Source organism: Neofelis nebulosa, chromosome 8, assembly GCF_028018385.1.
Source record: "Neofelis nebulosa isolate mNeoNeb1 chromosome 8, mNeoNeb1.pri, whole genome shotgun sequence".
Lineage (NCBI taxonomy): Eukaryota > Metazoa > Chordata > Mammalia > Carnivora > Felidae > Neofelis > Neofelis nebulosa.
The window spans coordinates 20,755,897-20,775,744 of NC_080789.1; the positions used below are offsets into that span (position 1 = coordinate 20,755,897).

At 39.3% G+C, this 19,848-nt stretch overlaps 1 protein-coding gene across 5 annotated transcripts in view; it reads right to left on the reverse strand.

Annotated features, from left to right (window-relative positions):
* ANO4 (anoctamin 4) overlaps positions 1-19,848 on the reverse strand; it is a 426,134-nt gene that overhangs the window by 124,485 nt on the left and 281,801 nt on the right. For all 5 annotated transcript variants that reach the window (XM_058741647.1, XM_058741645.1, XM_058741644.1 and 2 more), the window contains one exon: positions 15,668-15,799. In XM_058741647.1, coding sequence (XP_058597630.1) covers positions 15,668-15,799 — 132 coding nt within the window. The remainder of the gene's footprint in view (positions 1-15,667; positions 15,800-19,848) is intronic.

A 19,848-nucleotide genomic window follows, 5' to 3' on the forward strand; every position in this document is an offset into this window, starting at 1 on the left:
GTAAGAGTGAGCTCATGGAATCTGACTATCCAGGAGGGTTTCCTGAACTGACTTATCTTCTCTGTTCCATTCCTCCATTTCTAAATGGATATAATACTACTACTGGTCTCATGAGTAACCTGATATCTAGTGATTGTTTGATGAGTGTTGGCTGTGTATCACGGAAGGGGCATGGGTTTGAAATCAGGCACATTTGGGTTCTAAGCAGACCCCAAAGTCTGCTTGTTACTGTGTACCCTTGAACAAACTGTTTAACTTTTAGGACCCTGGATTCTACCTTCTGTAAAGCAAGGACAATGAAATGATGTTGCAGGGTTGTCGCAAAGGTCAAATGAGACAATGAATGAAGGAAGAACAGGCAGCACAGAGCTCCCCAATGATCTCCCTTGTTCCTGCTGACCATTGTTCCAGATGATGTAATGCACAGTGTAATTACACAGTATGCAATCCATCCACAGATGCAGTTCTAGCTCCCTTTCTTCCCTTTATGTTAACCCTCGCTTATTTTATCACTTATTTTATTGTATGTAAATTTGGCAAATCTTCCCTTTTCCTACAAATGTTTTACATTGCCTTTCTACCATTTTGTGTGTAAAATGGTGTCTTTCCCATCAAATTTAATATGCTCAAGTTAAAATTTTAAATTAAAAATATGCACACATAAATATATTTATGAACACAAAATCACATTCTCTACTATAGTATTATACTTGGCACAAAATATATTAAAAGTATGTGTTGAATGAATTGATGAAAGAAATTGAACATGACACCAACAAGTGGAAAGATATTCCGTGATGATGGACTGGAAGAATTAATACTGTTAAAATGTCCATACTACCCAAAGCAATCTACAGACTTGATGCAATTCCTATCAAAATACAAACAGAATTTTTCACAGAACTAGAACAAATGATACTAAAATTGTATGGAGCCACAAAAGACCCTGAGTAGCCAAAGCAATCTTAAAAAAAGAAGAACAAAGCTGGAGGTATCACAATCCCAGATTTCAAGATATACTACAAAGCTGTAACAATCAAAACATTATGGTACTGGCACAAAAACAGACACATAGATCCATGGAACAGAACAGTGTGTTCAGAAATAAGTCCATGCTTATATGGCCAATTAATCTACAACAGAGGAGGCAAGGATATACAATGGAGAAATGACAGTCTTTTTCAATAACTGATAATGGGAAAACTGGAAAGCTACATTGCAAAAAAAATGAAACTAGACCATTTTATTACACCATACAAAAAATGAACTCAAAATTGACTAAAGACCTAAATGTGAGATCTGAACCCATAAAAATCCTAGAAGAGAACATAGGCAGTAATCTCTGGATATCAGCCATAGCAACATTTTTCTAGATATGCCTCCTCAGGCAAGGAAAATGAGTATAAAAATAAACTATTGGGAATACCCCAAAATGAAAAGCTTTTGTACAGCAAAGGAAACCATCAAAAAAATGAAAGGACAACCTATTGAATGGAAGAAGCTATTTGTAAATGATATATCCAATAAGGAGTTAATATCCTAAAATATATAAAGAATGGATTCAACCTGACACCAAAAAACAACCAAAAAACCCCAAAACCGAACCAAATCAAAAAACTCCCTAATCTCATTTAAAAATGGGCAAAGAACCTGAACAGACATTTTTCTAAAGAAGATATACAAATGGTCAACAGACACAATAAAGGGTGCTCAACATCACTCATCATCAAGGAAATGAAAATCAAAACCATAATGAGACATCACCTCACACTTATCAGAATGGCTAGAATCAAATGGACAAGAAAAATACATGTTGGAGAAGATGTGGAGAAAAAGGAACCCTCATGCATTATTGGTGGGAATGTGGAAAATAGTATGAAATTTCCTCAAAATATTAAAAATAGAAATACCAGATGACCCAGTAATCCCACTACTAGATATTTACCCAAAGAAAATAAAAACACTAATTCAAAAGATATGTGCACCCCTATGTTTATCACAGCATTATTTACAATAGCCAAGATATGAAAACAACTCAAGTGGCTATCCATGGATGAATGGATAAAGAACAGGTAATAAATATATACAATAGAATATTACTCAGCCATAAAAAACAATGAAATCTTGCCATTTGTGACAACATAGATGGACCTAGAGGGTATTATGCTAAGTGAAATAAGTCAGACAGGAAAAGACAAACACTATATGACTTCTCTTATATGTGGAATCTAAAAAACAAAACAAATGAATTAAGAAACAATCCAAAAAACAGACTCTTAAATATGGAGAATAAACTGGTGGTTGCCACAGGAGAGGAGATGAGGGAATAGGTAAAATAGGTGAAGAGGATTAGGAGGCACAAACTTCCAGTTATAAAATAAATATGTCACAGAAGTGTAAAATACAACATGGGGAATATAGTCAATAATATTTTAATAATGTTATATGATGACAGATGGTGACTACACTTACCATGGTGAGCCCTGAGTAATGCATAGACTTGTTGAATCAATATGTTGTATACCTGAAACTAATAAAACATTGTATGCTAATAATACTTCAATAAAAATTATTGAAATAATGAGTTAGTAAATGAAAAAACTATTTACAGATGGATAAATGACAAAAAAAAAAATAAAAGGTTTCTAAGTAACTGAATTCATAGTTGGTCCTACAAGTACTAACAGAACACAGCTAACTAACTACTGGGTCTCCAGACACCCAATGGTGCATTTTACCCACATGACTGGGTGCATCTTTTGCCTCTTAAACTAGATGCATTAAGTTATGTTCTATTTAAAAGAAGCCACATAATCTTCAGAAACACAAATCTCAGGCTGTGTGGCTGGTTTCATTTTCATTTCAGTATAAAACTTTCCAGGATATAGATGGGTTTCCCCTGACTTTACAGATCAATAGAAAACAACCTGCATATTCGGTATCCTAATGTTGAATAAGTGATTGCAATAAAAAAAGTGTTCTGAGACAGTTGTAAGTCATGGGGGCACTAAAAGAACATTAATCCTACCTAAATCAATATCAGTATCTCTTTGCCTAAAGGACTCTCTAAAGATTTAAGATCAATGAAAACACCAGAAAAACTTCAAACAGAAAATAAGAAAAAGGTACATGCTGGAAGAATGCATGGCTTTAGCTACCCATGTTGACAGGGTTTAGAAAACACATGTGCATACATTTCTGATAAATGTGAAATGGCAATGTGTCCTGCCTTTAGAGCTGCTGTAACAAATTACCATAGACTGGGTGGCTTCTCAACAACTGAAATTTATTTCCTGGAGACTGGAAATCTGAGACCAGGGTGTTCGTATGGTCAAGGTCTGCAACCTCTTCTGGTTGCAGACTTCTGATTGTATTCTCCCATGGTGGTCAGTAATCTAGCTCTCTGGTCTCTTCTGTAAGGCACTAATCCCATTCGTGAGGGCTCCACCATCATGACCTAATCACCAACCTGAGGTCTCACCTCCTAATACCATCACAGTAAGAACTGTCAACATATGAATTTGGAGGTGGGGAACATAAACATTCTGTCCATAACATACCCACAACACTGAACGACATTTAGCTTAAAAGGAATGCTATGCCAGTTCAGGTCAGATATTTAACTTTGCAAAAATTAGTTTTTGTCACCTCAAACTTTTTTACACCAACTACAACTTTTTAGGGATTTTTCCCAAGAATTCTCATTGTACTTATGGTCATCCTCCTTCTCCACCTCCGTCACCACCACCACCACCACATCTATCAATTATTGAGTGCTTTATCTGGGCCAGGTAGTGGACTAAATATTTTACACAACTCATTTCATTTAATGTCCTTAAATCTTATCACCACAATCCTTTCTTCCTTGCTTCTTTCTTTTCCTTCTGTCAAAACTTACCTATCCTCTGTTCTAGACCCTTAGGGCTCTGTAGATTGGCCAGTCTATAAAGACGTGCTAGGCAGAAAAATGTCAACGTCCTAATCCCAGTATTAGGGATTTTAAGCCATATGTCAAAGGGGATTAATATTTCAGATAGAATTAAGGTTGCTTGTCAGCTGACCCTAAGGTAGGGAGTAGGGAGGGAGGGAGATTATCTTGGACCATTCAGGCAGGCTCAGTGTAATCATAAGGATCCTTAAAAATGGGAGAGGAAAGAATAAGAGTCAGAGAGGGAGGTAGGATGACAGAAACAGGGTCAGAGTGAAATGATGTGATGTTAGAAGAATTCAACCACTGTTTCTGGCTTTGAAGATGAAGGGAAGGGCCCGGAGCCAAGAATGTAGCAGCCTCTAGAAGCTAGACAGGATAAGGAAACAGTTCTCCCCCAGAGCCTCTACAAAAGAATGCAGCACTGCCATACCTTGACTTTAGCCCAGTGAGACCCATGGCAGACTTCTAACCTGCAGGGCCATAGTACATTTGTGTTAAGCCATGAAATTCATGGTGATTTGTTATAGTAGCCATAGAAAACTGATATATAACGTTAAAAGGATAAGACTGGAGCCATAGTGCCTTATCTTAGAATCCACATCCTACCACTTACCCACTGTGTTTCCTTGGGCAAGTTATTTAACCTCTCTGTGCCTTTCTTCCTTTGTAAAAATGGAGATAATGACTATACCTTCCTCATAGGTCTAACATTAAACAAACTCCCTACTGTTGTATTGAACTACTGCCTCTGAAGTTGTCTGAGTTTTGAGAGGGGCCTTCTGGAAATACAATGCTCCAATGAAATGACAGACCCTAATGCTAACAGCCTCAGGCCCCACAGCTGTCTAGTGCAGGAGAACTTTCTGTGGGGTCAGATTCTTAGGCTCCCATACAATTATGACTGGTAAGCAACTTGTAGGCCCAGTCTTGGTGATACCATGTAAAATGACCAAACAGTATCATACACTGATTTATAAAAATATGTACCCATTGGTTGCTTTTATTACTTCTCAAACACAAATATACATTGAAATGGAGCATGAGGCTATTTGATTTTTAATCAATTCTCAGCTATAATTTTTGCAGAATGTAGTTTAAATAACAAAGATTTACATGAGGTTAGTTTAGGATATACTGCTGAAGACAAGTCTAAATTCCTACAAAACATTATAGCCATGAGCAATTAATCCTCCAGAACCATGCTGAGGGACATACCAAAAACAATCCCTGGAAAAGCCTACAAGATGTTTGTGCTAAGGAGGTTGCTAAGGAAATTGTTCACTGCTTCATTTACAGCCCTCCTCCCTTTCCTGTGCAAGAATTTTATTTCTTGCAAATGCTAGGAAAATGCTAAGAAAGGCTCTGCTTCACTAAGAGATTGGTTTTCTTCCTCTCTGACAATCAGAACCACGTGACTTCCTGTGTTTCTCCCTCTGCTTTACCCACTATGATTAAAGCCCAATTTACTGGCTCATTTATCAACCATTACAGATACATAGGCCATTGAGGCCTGCAAATCTGAGCCTTTTTCCCCCCTGAACTTGAGTGCCTACTCTAAATGATATTCTCCTTGGTTAAGAATATTTACTTACATTTTACCATTTCATTTGTTTGTTTACATCCGCCCCCAAATGCTTTAACAAATTCCAAAGGCAATCAGATATGTTTGTATGCACCTGTTCACACTAGTTTAATGCGACTGGAAAATAAAGTGTACTTTAGTTCTGCCCATGTGGCACGTACCTGAGGTGTCAGCATTATAGAGAAAACACACTTTTCTCCTGTTCATTCATCTGCCATTGACTGGAGTGACTATGAGCAAACCACTCAGTCTCTGTGACCCTCATACCACTGCACCCTCAGAGTTGTAATGAGTCTATGGTGCAACTCTGGAATACAGGAGTTGTTTATAAATGGTGGCCACTATCACCTTTTATCCTTGCAATTGTTGCTACCACTACTTGAGATGACCATCAGACAGTTATTTGACTGATTACTACCATCCATACCTCACTGCCATGGTTTTCTGGCTCATGCAGCTGAGAAGGTTAACCAATAAGAAGGCAATCAAAGGGAGGTTACAGAGAACCTCCCACCAACAACCCTTCAGCAATTTCCTCCTGTCCTTAACAGCCCTCATTGGCCCCAGCACCAAGATTTCCATGGTCAGTGCTTCCTTAGCACTAAGAGCTGTGTTGTTTTGTTATTCTCTAGACTTTTTTTTTAAAATTTCCTAGCTCATAATTTATAAGGGGGGGAAAAAGGCACGTAAGCCAATTTCATATCAAGTGGTCTTTTATGTACACAATTACATTTCACATGTGCACATGACACATGAATTAAAATATATGATACAGGATTTCAGGATCTTGGGGTCAGGCATTAATCCTGATAATAGAATTTAATAGCCAAAAAACTTGATAGGAAAGTCTATTAGCAAAATTGAGACTAAAAACAAATCAATAAGCCAAGGGTAAATTCAAGTAGAACAAAGAGACCACAATTGACTATTTGACTATGGTTTTCAACTTCTCATGTGGATATTGCAGGTTTAGATAAGAGAACCAGACTCTGAAGTCCCATCTCCATCCTCCAGCAGTGGCAATAGTGCCAACTCCGCTGTGCCCCTTTCCTGTTCTGTTAGGTCTTATGATCAAAATCATACCCTGGGTGCCACTGGCTGTCAGGCAGGAACTTCCTGCCCTCAGTAGCTCACAGTCTAGCAAGGGGATAAAGGCATGTAGGCAAATTTCATTTCAAAGGGTCTTTTTATCATGTCTATTTCATATATGCACAGGACACAAACTAAAATGTTTTGTGTACAACCAACCTTTGCAAGAAATTGGTTGATACTGAGTTATATGTGATATGATTTTCACTGTAGACTTTCAAAAGCTAGAAATTCTCTCACTGGGATGTCTGCAGTTGCCTCCTTACTGGCTCCTGCTTCTACTCTTTCCTACAGCCTGTTCTTAACAAAGTAGTCACAATGATACTTTCAATAGTTAGGTTAGACTATCTCTTCCCTTTGTAAAAGCCAAGGCTGTATATAATCAGCCTCCCTCTTTCCTTTCTAACTCATCACTGTTGACTGTATCATCATTTTTTTTCCAGCCACAGGATCTTACTTTCCCCCCAAACACACAAATGTGCTCACAGATTAGGGTCTGTGCTTTGGTTGTTCCCTTACCTGGAACTCCCTCTAAGTACTTCCCTCTTATCTCCTTCAGGTCTTTCTTTCCCATTTTTATTTAAATTTTATTTAAATTTTAGTTAGTTAACATACAGGGCAGTATTGGTTTCAGGAGCTGAATTCAGTGATTCATCAATTACATACAACACCCAGTGCTCATCACAAGTGCCCTCCTTAGTACCCATCACCCATTTAGCCCATCTTCCACCCACCTCCCTGCATCAACCCATAGTTTGTTCTCTATCATTAAGAGTCTCTTGTGGTTTGTTTCTCTCTCTCCTCTTCCCGCCGCTTCCAATATGTTCACCTGTTTCTTAAATTCCACATATGAGTGAAATTATATGGTATTTGTCCTTCTCTGATTGATCTATTTCATTTAGCATAATACATTCTAGCTCCATCTGTATCATTGCAAATGACAAGATTTCATTCTTTTTGATGGTTGAGTAATATTCCATAGTGTGTGTATGTGTGTGTGTGTGTATACACACACATATATATATGTATGTATATATCACATCTTCTTTATTCATCAGTTGATAGACATTTGGGCTCTTTCCATAGTTTGGCTATTGTTGATAATGCTGCTGTAAACACTGGCTTCATGTGTCCCTCCAAATCTTTATTTTTATACCCTTTGGGTATCCTTCAAGTCTTTTTCCAATCACGACTTCTATGAGGCCTCCTGAAGAATATAAACACTGTCTTTTGAAAATTTAACCTGCATCCACCTCCCCATGCCACTGTTCTTCATTCCCTAACCCCTATACCTCTTTTTCCTTTTCCATAGTACTTATCACATTCTAACATGTTTTACAATTGATTTTTTAAAATGTTTACCTCAGCACTACTGACATGTGTGGCTAGAGACCTCTTTGTTGTGGGGGTCACCTGTGTACCGAGGGATGTTTAGTGGCATCCCTGCCCTCCATCCCCTAGATACCAGTGGCACTCTCTACTTCCACTGTGACAACCAAAAATGTTTCCAGATCTTGCCAAATCATGCCCCTATTGAGAACCACTAGTTTATAGTTTGTTGCCAGTTAGCCCCAACTACAAGCTAAGCTCCAGGAGAGCAAGGATCTTGGCCTATTTATTCACAGTTGATTCCCAAGCACACAGAAAAATAACAGGCATGCAGCGTGTGAATGAATGAGTACCTATTTAAACATATGCACAAACCACAAACATAAATTTCAGAATATTCTATTAGGAAATGGTCAATATTTAATTTTACCTCATTTTTTACAGGTTTTCATAAAAATAAATTAATGGTAATAACAGGAATCAAATTACAGGGAGAAACAGTTTTTTCTGTGTATATCTAGCACAAACTTTTTCCTGAAAGGCACTTCAGAATTGATCTATTTCTTGAAAGTATATATTATATATCTATTATAAAAAGTGGCATAAATCTTTTCTACATTTCCTTTTCTCAGTCTACCAGCAAAAACTTTTATTATAAGTACCAACCTTAATAAGTAATTGCCTCAAGGATATTACTGGTAATGCCATTGTAAAAATGAAGGGCAATGATACTCAAGGAAGCCAACATTCACAGGCAAGGAGGTGCTGAGGAAAAAATTAAATACTAAATAGATTTGTCTATCATAATTATCAGACGCAACTAAAGTTTAATTGATCTAGAGAGTGGGTGGTCCTGCCTGAAGGATGTCATGTAATAAAAACCAGTAGAACAATAGTTCTCAAGTGGAGAGAGTGGTGTGATTTTGAGCCCATCCATCATCCCCACCCCTCCAACCCTGGCAAGGAAAATTTGGCAATGTATGGAGACATTTTTTATTATAATAACTAACCAGGGAGGGAGCAGCTGCTAGCATCAAATGGGTAGAGGCCAGTGATATCCTAACGATTCTACAACACACAAGACAGCTTCCTACAACAGAGTTATTCGGTCCAAAATGTCAACAGTACACAGGTAGTAGAGTGTAATGCTTAAGAGTGTGGAGTCTGAAGCCTCCCTGTCTGAATCTGAATTCCTACTCTATCACTGAGACAGACTGCCTAGTTGTTCAGCAAACCTGTTTCACTTTCCCTCTTGGGCATACAGATAGACTAGTTACGTTAGCATTCCTTGTGTTTGGGGTAACCATATGACTGAACTCTGGCCCATGAAATGTGGGTATAAGTGCAGTAAGTCACTTTTAAGCCTGGCCCATATAGACTTCCTACAAAATTACTCATCTCTCTTTTCCCGTGTGTCAACCAGATGCAAGGGATCCAGGGGATGGCAGTTACTAGAAAGAAGCAGCCTGGGTACTTGAATGACTGCATGGAACAGAGACACTGCACTTCCTTCCTCATGGTAGCCTACACTAGACAATGATGTGAACCACACATAAACTTCAATAGTGCTAAAGCACTGATATTTGGGAGTTGTTTCATTGGGTGGACTAGCCTACCTATGTGACCTACTACAGATTCCTTAACCTGCTTGTGCTTTACTTTCCTTATCTATAAAAGGGTGGCAATAATACCTCCTCTCTTATAGGGTTGTTGTAAGGATTAAGGTCTTAAAACAGTGTTTGGCATCTAGTAAGAGTTTTCCTATGTGTAGGTCCACCTTTGGCTATATATAAAATGACTAATGGCATCATGTCTCTTATAGACATGTATACTCACAGGTTTGCTTTTATTGTTTCTCAAACATTGATAGATATTGAAATAGAATGCTAGGCTATTTGTTTTTGAATTTATTCTCAACTTTAATTTTTTGTACAAAGTAGTTCAGAGTATAAAGGTTCATGATTAGATTATCCTGTGTTGTTTTTATTACTTTCATCCTTACTCCATTCATTTAATGGACAAATACTGAGCATCTATGGTATGCTAGGCATTGTGTTAGGTATTGGAGATATAATTATGAGCAAAACCAGACATAGCATATGCCTCCATGCAGTTCAGTTTTCTGGAGAGGTATTAATCATATTTGCCCAAATAATTATACAGTTATGGAATTGAAAATTAAAAAAATGCTCCATAGGAAACATGTGACTGAAAGAGAATACAGCAAGGAGACCTGGTCTTTGGAAGGAGGAGATGAGGGCTTCCCTGGGAAGAGTTCTGGAGTTAGTTTTTGAAGGATTAGTAAGAGTAAACTAGGGGGAAAGGGAAGAAATGGGAAGAGAATTCTGAGAGAGAAAACTGTGTGTGCAAATGCCCTGAGGGAGAGTGCATCTGAAGAACTAAGAGAGGCTCTACGTATCTGGATCATAATTGCAAATATCTAATTGCAGAATTCAAATCATGTCACTAATATAACAAATAAAGTATAGTTTCATAAGGGACCTTGCCAAATGCTCAGTAGGTCTGGTTCAAATCAATTTGGGACAAACAATCAGTCCCATTTACACATCAGAAATTAGCTTGTTGATAATCCAGGTCCTAGAATCAAAGTAGTGTGAGACAATAATGGAGTTGTTTTATTGGGGGGATTTTTTTTGGATCCAGCAAAGACCTTGTAATCTTGGGATAATGACAATATAAACTACTATAATTTTAAGTTAAATTAAAAGTTTTATTGTAATCCTACAAAGACATTTAAGAATACTTATCAAAATAGTAAAGAAATCAGAGCATCAATAATTTTGAATAGTTTTCGTATAAAGTGACAAATTTAGAAAACATTATAATTATTGTTATTTTGCCTACTCTTCAAAGTACAGTGTTCAAGAGTTTTAGTCACATTAAAATTTTAATGGTAATTTGCACTTTCTATGAGAGTTTAACTTACTGCATTTGTAATAAATTTTAAATGTTCAAAAAATAAGAAGTGAGGGTGGGAGACAGTGAAGGGAGACGAGGTTAGAGAGGAATTGACCACGTGGCCAGGCCATCCAAGGCCTTGTAGGTCACTTCAGTAATTTTGGTATTTATTCCAAGGTTTTTAAACAGGGTCAAGTGACACGAGTAGATATGTATTTTGAAAACATCCTTCTGTTTGCACTTGGGAGAATGGATTGAAGGTGGGCAAGGATAAAACCAGCGAGATCTGTTATATTACCTCTAGGTTTTAGAAGTGAGATAATGATGGTGGAGATAGACAAAATTGTTAGATTACAGAGACACTTAGCTTGTAAAATCATCAGCCCTTGGAGGGGCGCCTGGGTGGCTCAGTCGGTTAAGCGTCCGACTTCGGCTCAGGTCACGATCTCGCGGTCTGTGAGTTCGAGCCCCGCGTTGGGCCCTGGGCTGATGGCTCAGAGCCTGGAGCCTACTTCCGATTCTGTGTCTCCCTCTCTCTCTGCCCCTCCCCCATTCATGCTCTGTCTCTCTCTGTCTCAAAAATAAATAAAGGTTAAAAAAAAATTAAAAAAAAGATCATCAGCCCTTGGAAATGTAGTGGATGTGGGAAGTGGAAGTGAAGAAGAGGATTAGAATAGGTTCCTGACTCTGATTTCAGCAACTGCACAAATATTAGTGCCATAAATTGGACTGGGGACAATGGAAGTGGACCACACTAGAGGAGAGAATGTGTTGAACTGAATTTGATTTGAAATGAGTGTGCAGTGATCTAATTGTCTATATATACCATCTATATTCTTTGCTCACATAATTGTTCTATTTTCACTTTTATGTACTCACTTCTCATTTAATAATTCATTATCAAGCACCAGCTATGAGATTCAAAAAATGATGACACCAATACAGTCTTTCAAGGATGTTATAGTCTATATGATAATATATTAAGAACTATGATAGAAAAAAGAAATATTATCAGATATAGAAGAATGCACCTCACCCAGAATTGGGGGTGGAGGTAGGAAATCTTGGAAGGTTTTCTGAAGGAAACACATCTACTTAAACCTGAAAGAAGGGAGCCTAAAGGGAAGGGTACACCAAGCAGAGGGAAGACCATGTGCAACAGGAGACAAGAGGGCATCATGAGTTAAGAAGGTCAGAGCAGTGCATTATGGCCAAAGTGCTCAACAGGGGAATGGAAGCAGGAGCTAGTGAGCCAACTTAGGAGTCTGGGTTTTATCCTGAGTGCAAAATATTTTTAATACATCTTTTCCACTTTGAGCACATTAACCTCCTAATTTTTTTCTTTCTTTTTCCACTACATTCATGTGTATACACACACACACACACACACACACACAAATATCTATTATTCTCTCTTATTCCTAGACAAACACAACATTAAATAGTCTGCAAAACCAAGAAGTCACATGGGATTCTGGACTGAATTTGGAAAATCAAGAGATCATATTATAACCCCTACAGCCCATTTATCAGCTACTTCTAATTACTTTAAACCCATTAATGTCACCTTAGGGAAGCATCTTTGGGGGATTTTTTTTCTGATTGTACCAATCATTTCATTATTTAAAAGTTTATTTAAAAGTTTATTGAGAGAGAGAGAGAGAGAGAGAGAGAGAGAATGCACAAGTGGAGTGAGGGGCAGAGAGAGACAGAGAGAAAGAATCCTAAGAAGACTCTGGCTCTGCACTGCCAGCGTGGAGCCTGATGTGGGGCTCAAACCCACAAACCATGAGATCATGACCTGAGCCAAAGTCAGACACTTCACTGACTGAGCCACCTGGGTGCTCGTGTACCAATCACTTCTAACTTGACAGTTAGTGCTCTATAAGTCTTACTTTTACACATTTATTAAAGGGATGTTGTTTGTCTGTTAGTTATGCTAACTAACTTGGATGTAAATTAAACAATAAATAAATTTAAAATGGGTAAAAAAAAAAAAAGACCTATCCGGAACATGCCCTCATCTTTTACCTGAGTTCATACACCCCACCCCACCCCATCTCTGCAAAAGGGATGTTGGCTGTGTGGCATGACAATTCTCAAGGAGAAAGAAATCCCCACAGCCCAATGATGTTCATAGACCCTTGTTTAATCCTTCATCTCCCAACTGCATGATGGAACTGCCTAAACTACCCTTTTGGTGCCACTGAGGTCTGGTTCATATGTTTCCTTCATTCCAACAGTCCCTCTGCTTTTTCCTCCTTGGTTCTCCTATCTTGAAAGCTCATCTTCCACTGATCACTCTCTTTTTTCAAACAATAACACCAAGTTTTCTCATACTCTTCCCATTCACAGAAAACCACCTGTAGTTCTTCAAACACCTCATTGTTTAGTGCTTGTTTACTTTTGTACACACGTTATTCTCTCTTGAGATATGCTTCCGCCCCTCACCCCCTCCCCCCACTTACATACCTGGACGTAGGTAAGACCCACCTCAAGCATTATTTTGTGTGTTCAACCCTTATTTCTTACAACCTCCCTCCTAATCTGGAGTATGGAGCACTCTTTCTTTTAAGGCACACCCATCATACTGTTTACAATTATTCAAAATGGTCTTCTATCTTTACTAGGCTGGGGTAAAGGCTCTGTATTTATCTTTATATCCTCTGTACCCAGATGGTTCCTGGCAAGAAGTAGACATCAAATAAGTGACAGCTAATTGAATCAACTACTCGGTGAATCGATGCCCAAACATCAAAAAGGCCTCTCAAATTTGTAATAGAGATGGCTAAATACCTCTGTGATCCCACAAACTATTATCCTTAATTTATCATATACTTTAAAATACTTATAGAGATAGGATTCTTGGTTCTATTCCCTAGAGATCCTGATGGGTGCCAAGGTGCTTCTGACTTTGAGAACCCTGCTAAAAATTTGTTCTAAAGCAAGAAAGAACATCAGGAAATGTAACCAGCATGAAGATGAGTAGTGACAAACCTTCCTCTTCTATTTAACTATATTCCTTTGAAGTAAAGCAAAACCCCAGGCACATACCGTGTATTTCATCTTCCACTCATCTAGCCACCTACGTATCCATTCATCCACCTATCCATCCAAAGACCATGAGATGTTCCTTAACTGTGTTAGATACTCTCTTAGGCAGGTGAGAAGTAAAGGGAAAATTCTGCATGTAAATCAGCCTCTACTCCGGAAGATTTAAAACATACAACCACTTGTCTAAGAAACTTCAAGATGAACAGAATAGGCATAGCAAAGGTTTAAATTAAGAGCAGGAACATGCCCGCTTTCATCTGTCTTTTGCTCTTAAAAAAACCCGTATGTTATAGTCTGTAAGTTAACATGAAACCCTTTTCATTTCCTATTTCCTGTGGAAGATTTAACTAGGATTCTGAGGCCAAGTTGTGAGTTTTAGATCTTCTTGAAAGTCTTTTAAATGTTCACATAATGTGGCTGGGTTGGCATCAATCTGACTTGTGGGGATCCAGAGTTTGGCTATTTCAGAGGCTTACAAAGTTCCTTCCTTTGCATTAATACATTATATATTTTGATGCAGAACATCTACTCTTGTTCTTTTCTCCTTCACCCTCTTAAAGTCCAAAGACATTAACTGATTTTCTGTTGCTGAAACAAACCCCCAATTGTATGTTCCCTGCAACGTGACAATTGCCCTTTGGTTTATTATCTTTTTTTCCTCAAAGTTAGCAACCTATTTTTTAAATTTATTTTGAGAGAGAGAGAGAGAGAGAGAGAGAGAGAGAGAGAATATGAATGAATGAACGAGCTAGGGAGGGATGCAGAGAGAGGGAGAGAGAGAATCCCAAGCAGCTCTGAGAGTGCAGAGCCTGACACAAGGCTCAATCTCATGAACTATGGGATCATCACCTGAGCCGACATCGAGAGTCAGGCACTCAACTAACTGAGCTACCCAGGTGCCCTGAAACCTATTTTTTAAAGATGTCATCCTTTCCCTCCACTTGGGTAAGTCATTTTTACTGAGGCTGTCTCTATGGCTGGAGTAGGGAGAGCCAGGAATTCCTGATGTTGGGCTGAGAACAAGGCTATGCCCAACTTATCTATTTGCCTTCTGAGAGACTGTTTTTGCCTAGCTGCTTACAGTCTTTGGCATGTATTCTTTCCTACCACTGACCCTGCCACCTGATTTCTTGCCATCTCAGAAGCTTCAGAGTCAACTCCCTATCACTTTTGCAGTTCCTCAAAGGCTCAATTACTTAGCCACACCCCCCCCCCAGTATATCAAAAGTGACAAATTACTGTTTGGAGACTGTCTGACAGATGAGCCAGCAAGTGGGCTGCTAAGGGATATGGCTTTTCCTGGGGCAACTTGGTGGGTTGCTGAAGAAAAGGAAACTGAGAAGTGAATGGAGATTGATTAAAACAAACAAACCAGCCCTCTTTTCAATAGGGCAAGGGGTAGACCAGTTTCCCTGTCTGCTGGTTAGATGCTGATGAGCCTCTAGGGGCTCTGAGCAGTAGGGACTGGCAAAGCCACAAAACAGAAGAAGCCTGGGTCTCGGAATCACCAAGAAGAAGGTTGTTCACCCAACACACATATGAATGCATGTTCTATTGTGTCAAGCCACTGAGATACAGGGATTGTTTGTTAGAACAGTTAGCTTACCCTAATACAAAAGGATATGAACACTCACAGGGCTTTCAGGGAAGAAGGGCACTAAGCTGTTCCTTCCACATGCCAAGGACTCAAAGGCGTGCAGGAGAAGGCTCTACCACAGTTGCATGTCCTTAGTAAGACAAAGGCTTTCACACGAAACACTCACTGGTGGATCCTTTGCTGGCTGAAAGGGGCAGTGTAGCAGTCATTCTCCTCCAGGTCTGGCAGTGTCTCCTTGTCCAGCCTCATGGGCTTCTTAGGTAACCATCTCCGAAACCTGCTTATTTGTTTATCGATCCTGTACATGAAAGGCAAAAAACCAAAGGGTACAGCATATCAGCATTGTCCCAAAACACAGGATGGAAGTCTCCATAGAGCTGTAATTATGACACCACACACCTTAGGCACTCTCACTGTACTCATGATACCCCCATTTTATACACAGAAAGAAGAAAGCCTCAACTCAAGTGTTTTTTAAGATCTCACTAAGGGGCCTCAATATCATTGTCTATGAAATAGTAGCCGAGAGTTAAATGTCCACCCACATGCCAATAAATGACCAAGACTGAAGGCTCTGGGAAGGAAGTGGATAGCCCCTTAAGCAAAGGAGCAGAGACCTCAGCTTATTACGTTCTGTAGGTTCTAGAAACTTATTTTGTATTTGGAAAGTTTCCTTGGTTAGGGACGTGGTCAAGCTGTAGTTAACTTTTGGCAGGGAAGCTGACAGCACATCCCAGTGGGTTGACTGTGTGCAGAGAGCGTGATGTCATGATTTGTTTCCTGCCTCTCACATCATCCCTGAGCTGCCTCTCAGCAGACAGCAGACTGTTCAGCTTTCATATCTGTCCTTCAAGCTGACTCCATGGCTCCCAAGATACTGGGACATGATGACCCACACACACGTGTCATTTTGGCCAGAGTGCATAATGATGCCAAGTCGCAGAAAACAGAGTTGTTACAGGTGGTCTACAAGCCACAGATTTCCCTTGGCCCCCTCCCCATTCCCTCTGACTTCTGCTGATGAAAACATCTGTCTTCCAAGTGACCAAAATGTCAATCATTCACAGAAAACCACTAGAAGGAGCAAAATCCACAGCACACTTTAAAACAACTTTGCTACCTGCGGTATCTATACCACTAAAGAAAGTATTTTCCAAAAGCACATATCAAGTAGCATCTCCATGAGGTAGAATGAACAGGAACCATACTCATTTTACACATCCAAAAGAGACCCATGGTGAGTAAGTATCAAGCTCAAATTACCCACCCAGTGAATAAAGCCAGGAACAGAATTCAGGTTTTGAATTCTTGATTTTAGGGATCATCCTATCAAAGTAATTCATACTAGAAATCTTCACTTGAGGGCTACAGAAGGAATAGACTTCTCTACAGAAGAAAATATCTAAATGCCTTTTCAGTCTAGTAATTAAAAACACATGGAGCTTGGGCAGGTTTTTTTTTTTCCAATTAAAAAAAATTTAAATGGCAATTTATCCTTTTCAATGAAACTCCCAGGTGAAGGAATTACTTTTTACATAGCCAGTCCGCTCCAAGATGAAAAATAATGGTTAACTCTTTTGCCATTTCTTTTATTCTCAGCAGAGTTCCAGCCTCACTACAAGTCCATTGTGCCCAGTGGCTGGCCTTTCTTTGGAACCCTTCAAAGTTCAAAGCATCTCATAGCTTCTCTAGGTCCTTCCTCTCAAAGACAACTCATACCTACCATCTATACACACACAGAAATAAAGATTCTACTCAAGGTCACGTACCCAGGAAAGAACAGTACAGTGGAAGGCCTCAAGGCCCTAAGAAGGGGTAAAAGTTCCCATCTCCTCTATCCTTTCTCCTCCTGGTCCTCTCCTCCCTCACCATCTCTTTAAGGATACCTGAAGTATAGTGACATGATGCTGAGAGGTAGAATGACACAGTAATTGAGAACATGGGGGTGAAGTGTCTAGATTCAAATCCTGGTTCTGTAAATATTAGCAGTGTGACCTTGGCCAAGTTATTTAACTTTGCTGTGCCTTAATTTCTTTATCTATGAAGTGGGCAGGATAATGATACTCAATTCATAGGGTTGTGGTGATTAATCACTATGTATATAAAGTCTCCAGAAGAGTGTCTGGTGTAAACTAAGTACTGGCTCTTATTACAGTCTTTTCCCCCCACAATAAGAGTCCGAACAACCTGCTTACCTCTTAAGATTTCTTTATTTTCAATTGAAAGTTAATTGTGCTTCACCAGCATCTACAACTTGTCCAAGTTTAATGATTTAGTCCTTAAATGGACTCATAAATTATACTTCCTAGGCTAAGCTGGTGGCCTTCCCCATAACTCTTGGCTTTATTTCATCTGATTGCCTTTAAATTCATTCAAGAAAGAGGACATTGGCCCAGAGGCTTTTCATAATAGAGCTTTTACTTCCCACACATCTCTAGTCTGCAGCACTAATCGGATTACACTTTGCAAAGTTCACATTCTTATAGAATCTGGGCTCTGCGTGCAACAACTATGAATTAAATCCAGCTGGGTACAGTGCTCAGCATGGATAAAAACAAATAAAGCTGTGAAAAATCAGGCATAAATACTCAATGGGAATGAAATGGCAGCTTTCAGCAACAGCTTGTAGTAGCACAATTTAAAAGAAATGTGGAAATGGTGAAGAGAGAGTAGAACAGGGTAATGAAAATGATTCATTGAAAAATGAGGAGGGGCCAGAAGAAGTGGAAGGAAGAGAAGAGAGACTCCTGAAAGAAGCTGGGATGTGTAATTGGGGTGCCTAAATCCTGGCTCTGTTGCTTATCAGCTGTGTGACCCTCCACAAATCACTCACCTTTTTAAGGGTTTTAAAATGGAATAGTCATCACGATCACCATCTTACTGACCTTGCAGGGTGGTTAGGAAGCTTACAAAAAATGGTGTGCATGAAATGCTTTGGAGAAGCTGCCAGGCAAATAGAGTGTTATTAATAACTTCTTGAGTACCATGGAGGCTAATCTGAAAGTGATCAAAAGCAGAGGAACTGTACTTTAAAAACATTAGGATGGAATAAAGATATTCAAAAGATATCTTAAAAACAAAACACCTGAGACACCAACTGGGGTGGGGAATGTGTGAATCGGTCTTCCTGGGGTAGCTGAGCAGAAGCAGAAGAACAAAGCATGGACTGGACAGCTTCCGTCACACAGGCTGGTCCATATTATATGCTGTTAAATGATATAAACAAATCAAATGTGGTCAGAGGTCTGTGCTCTTCTGGTTGGCAGAATGGCTCCTCAAAGATGTATGCACACTAATCACTGGAACTTGTGAATATGTTATGTGACATGGCAAAAGGGACTTTGTAGATTTAAGCAGGATTAAGGAACCTTTAGAGAGGAGAGCATCCTGGTTTACTCAGGTGGGCCCAACCTACTCATATGAGCCATTTAAAAGGAGAGAACTTTCTCTAGCTAGAGATAGCAAAGATGAGGCAAAAGGTAGGGGGTGGTCAGAGAGACTCAACAGACTATTGCTATCTTTGAGGATGAAGAGGGAGGGCCAGGATCCAGGAAGTGCAGGCACCCTCTAGAAGCTGGGAATGACCTTTGTCTAAGAGCCTGTAAAAAAACTGCACAGAACTAAATTATGCCAGCAACCTGAATGAACTTGGAAGAAGATTCTCCCTGAAAGCCTCAAGAAAAGCCCAGGACAACCAATACCTGGACTTTAGCCTTGAGAGACCGTGAGCAGAGAAACTAGTTAAGTCTCCTCCCCTGGACTACTGGCCTATAGAATAAACTTGTGTTGTTTTATGCAGTCAAGTTTTCAGGAATTTATCACAATAGCAAACTAATTAGGAAACTAATATACATCTTAAAACAGTCTTGGTCTGATCTTCTGCTTGAGAAGACCATGGCTGGTCGGCTCCCAATGCTGAGGATGATGTACCACATGCTACTCCACCTGCCAGTCTGGTGGCTCTGGGAACAAGGGTCTGTTTCTCTGTGGCTGGATGACAACTGGCCATTCTTCAACAAACACTCCCATCACAGACTGTGTTTAGACATCACTGAGGATCTTCTTCCACAGTGCAAGAAGAAATACATAGTGCAAAATCCACCAGGCTGGAAAGCATGACACCCAAGTTGGGTTTCTGATTCTGCTGCTTCTTAGATTCTACATGTTTCTGGTGACTTGGGAAATAATACCTTGGCTATATCACCCTAAAAAAACTTAAGTTAATAAAGAGCTTTGCTTTTCACAATATAATGGGTAATTTTTCATATAGAATGATGGACTTTGAAGTTGAAGTAGGTTCACGTCTTAGTTGTACATCCGCCTAGTGGTGGGTGCCATGCTGAGCAA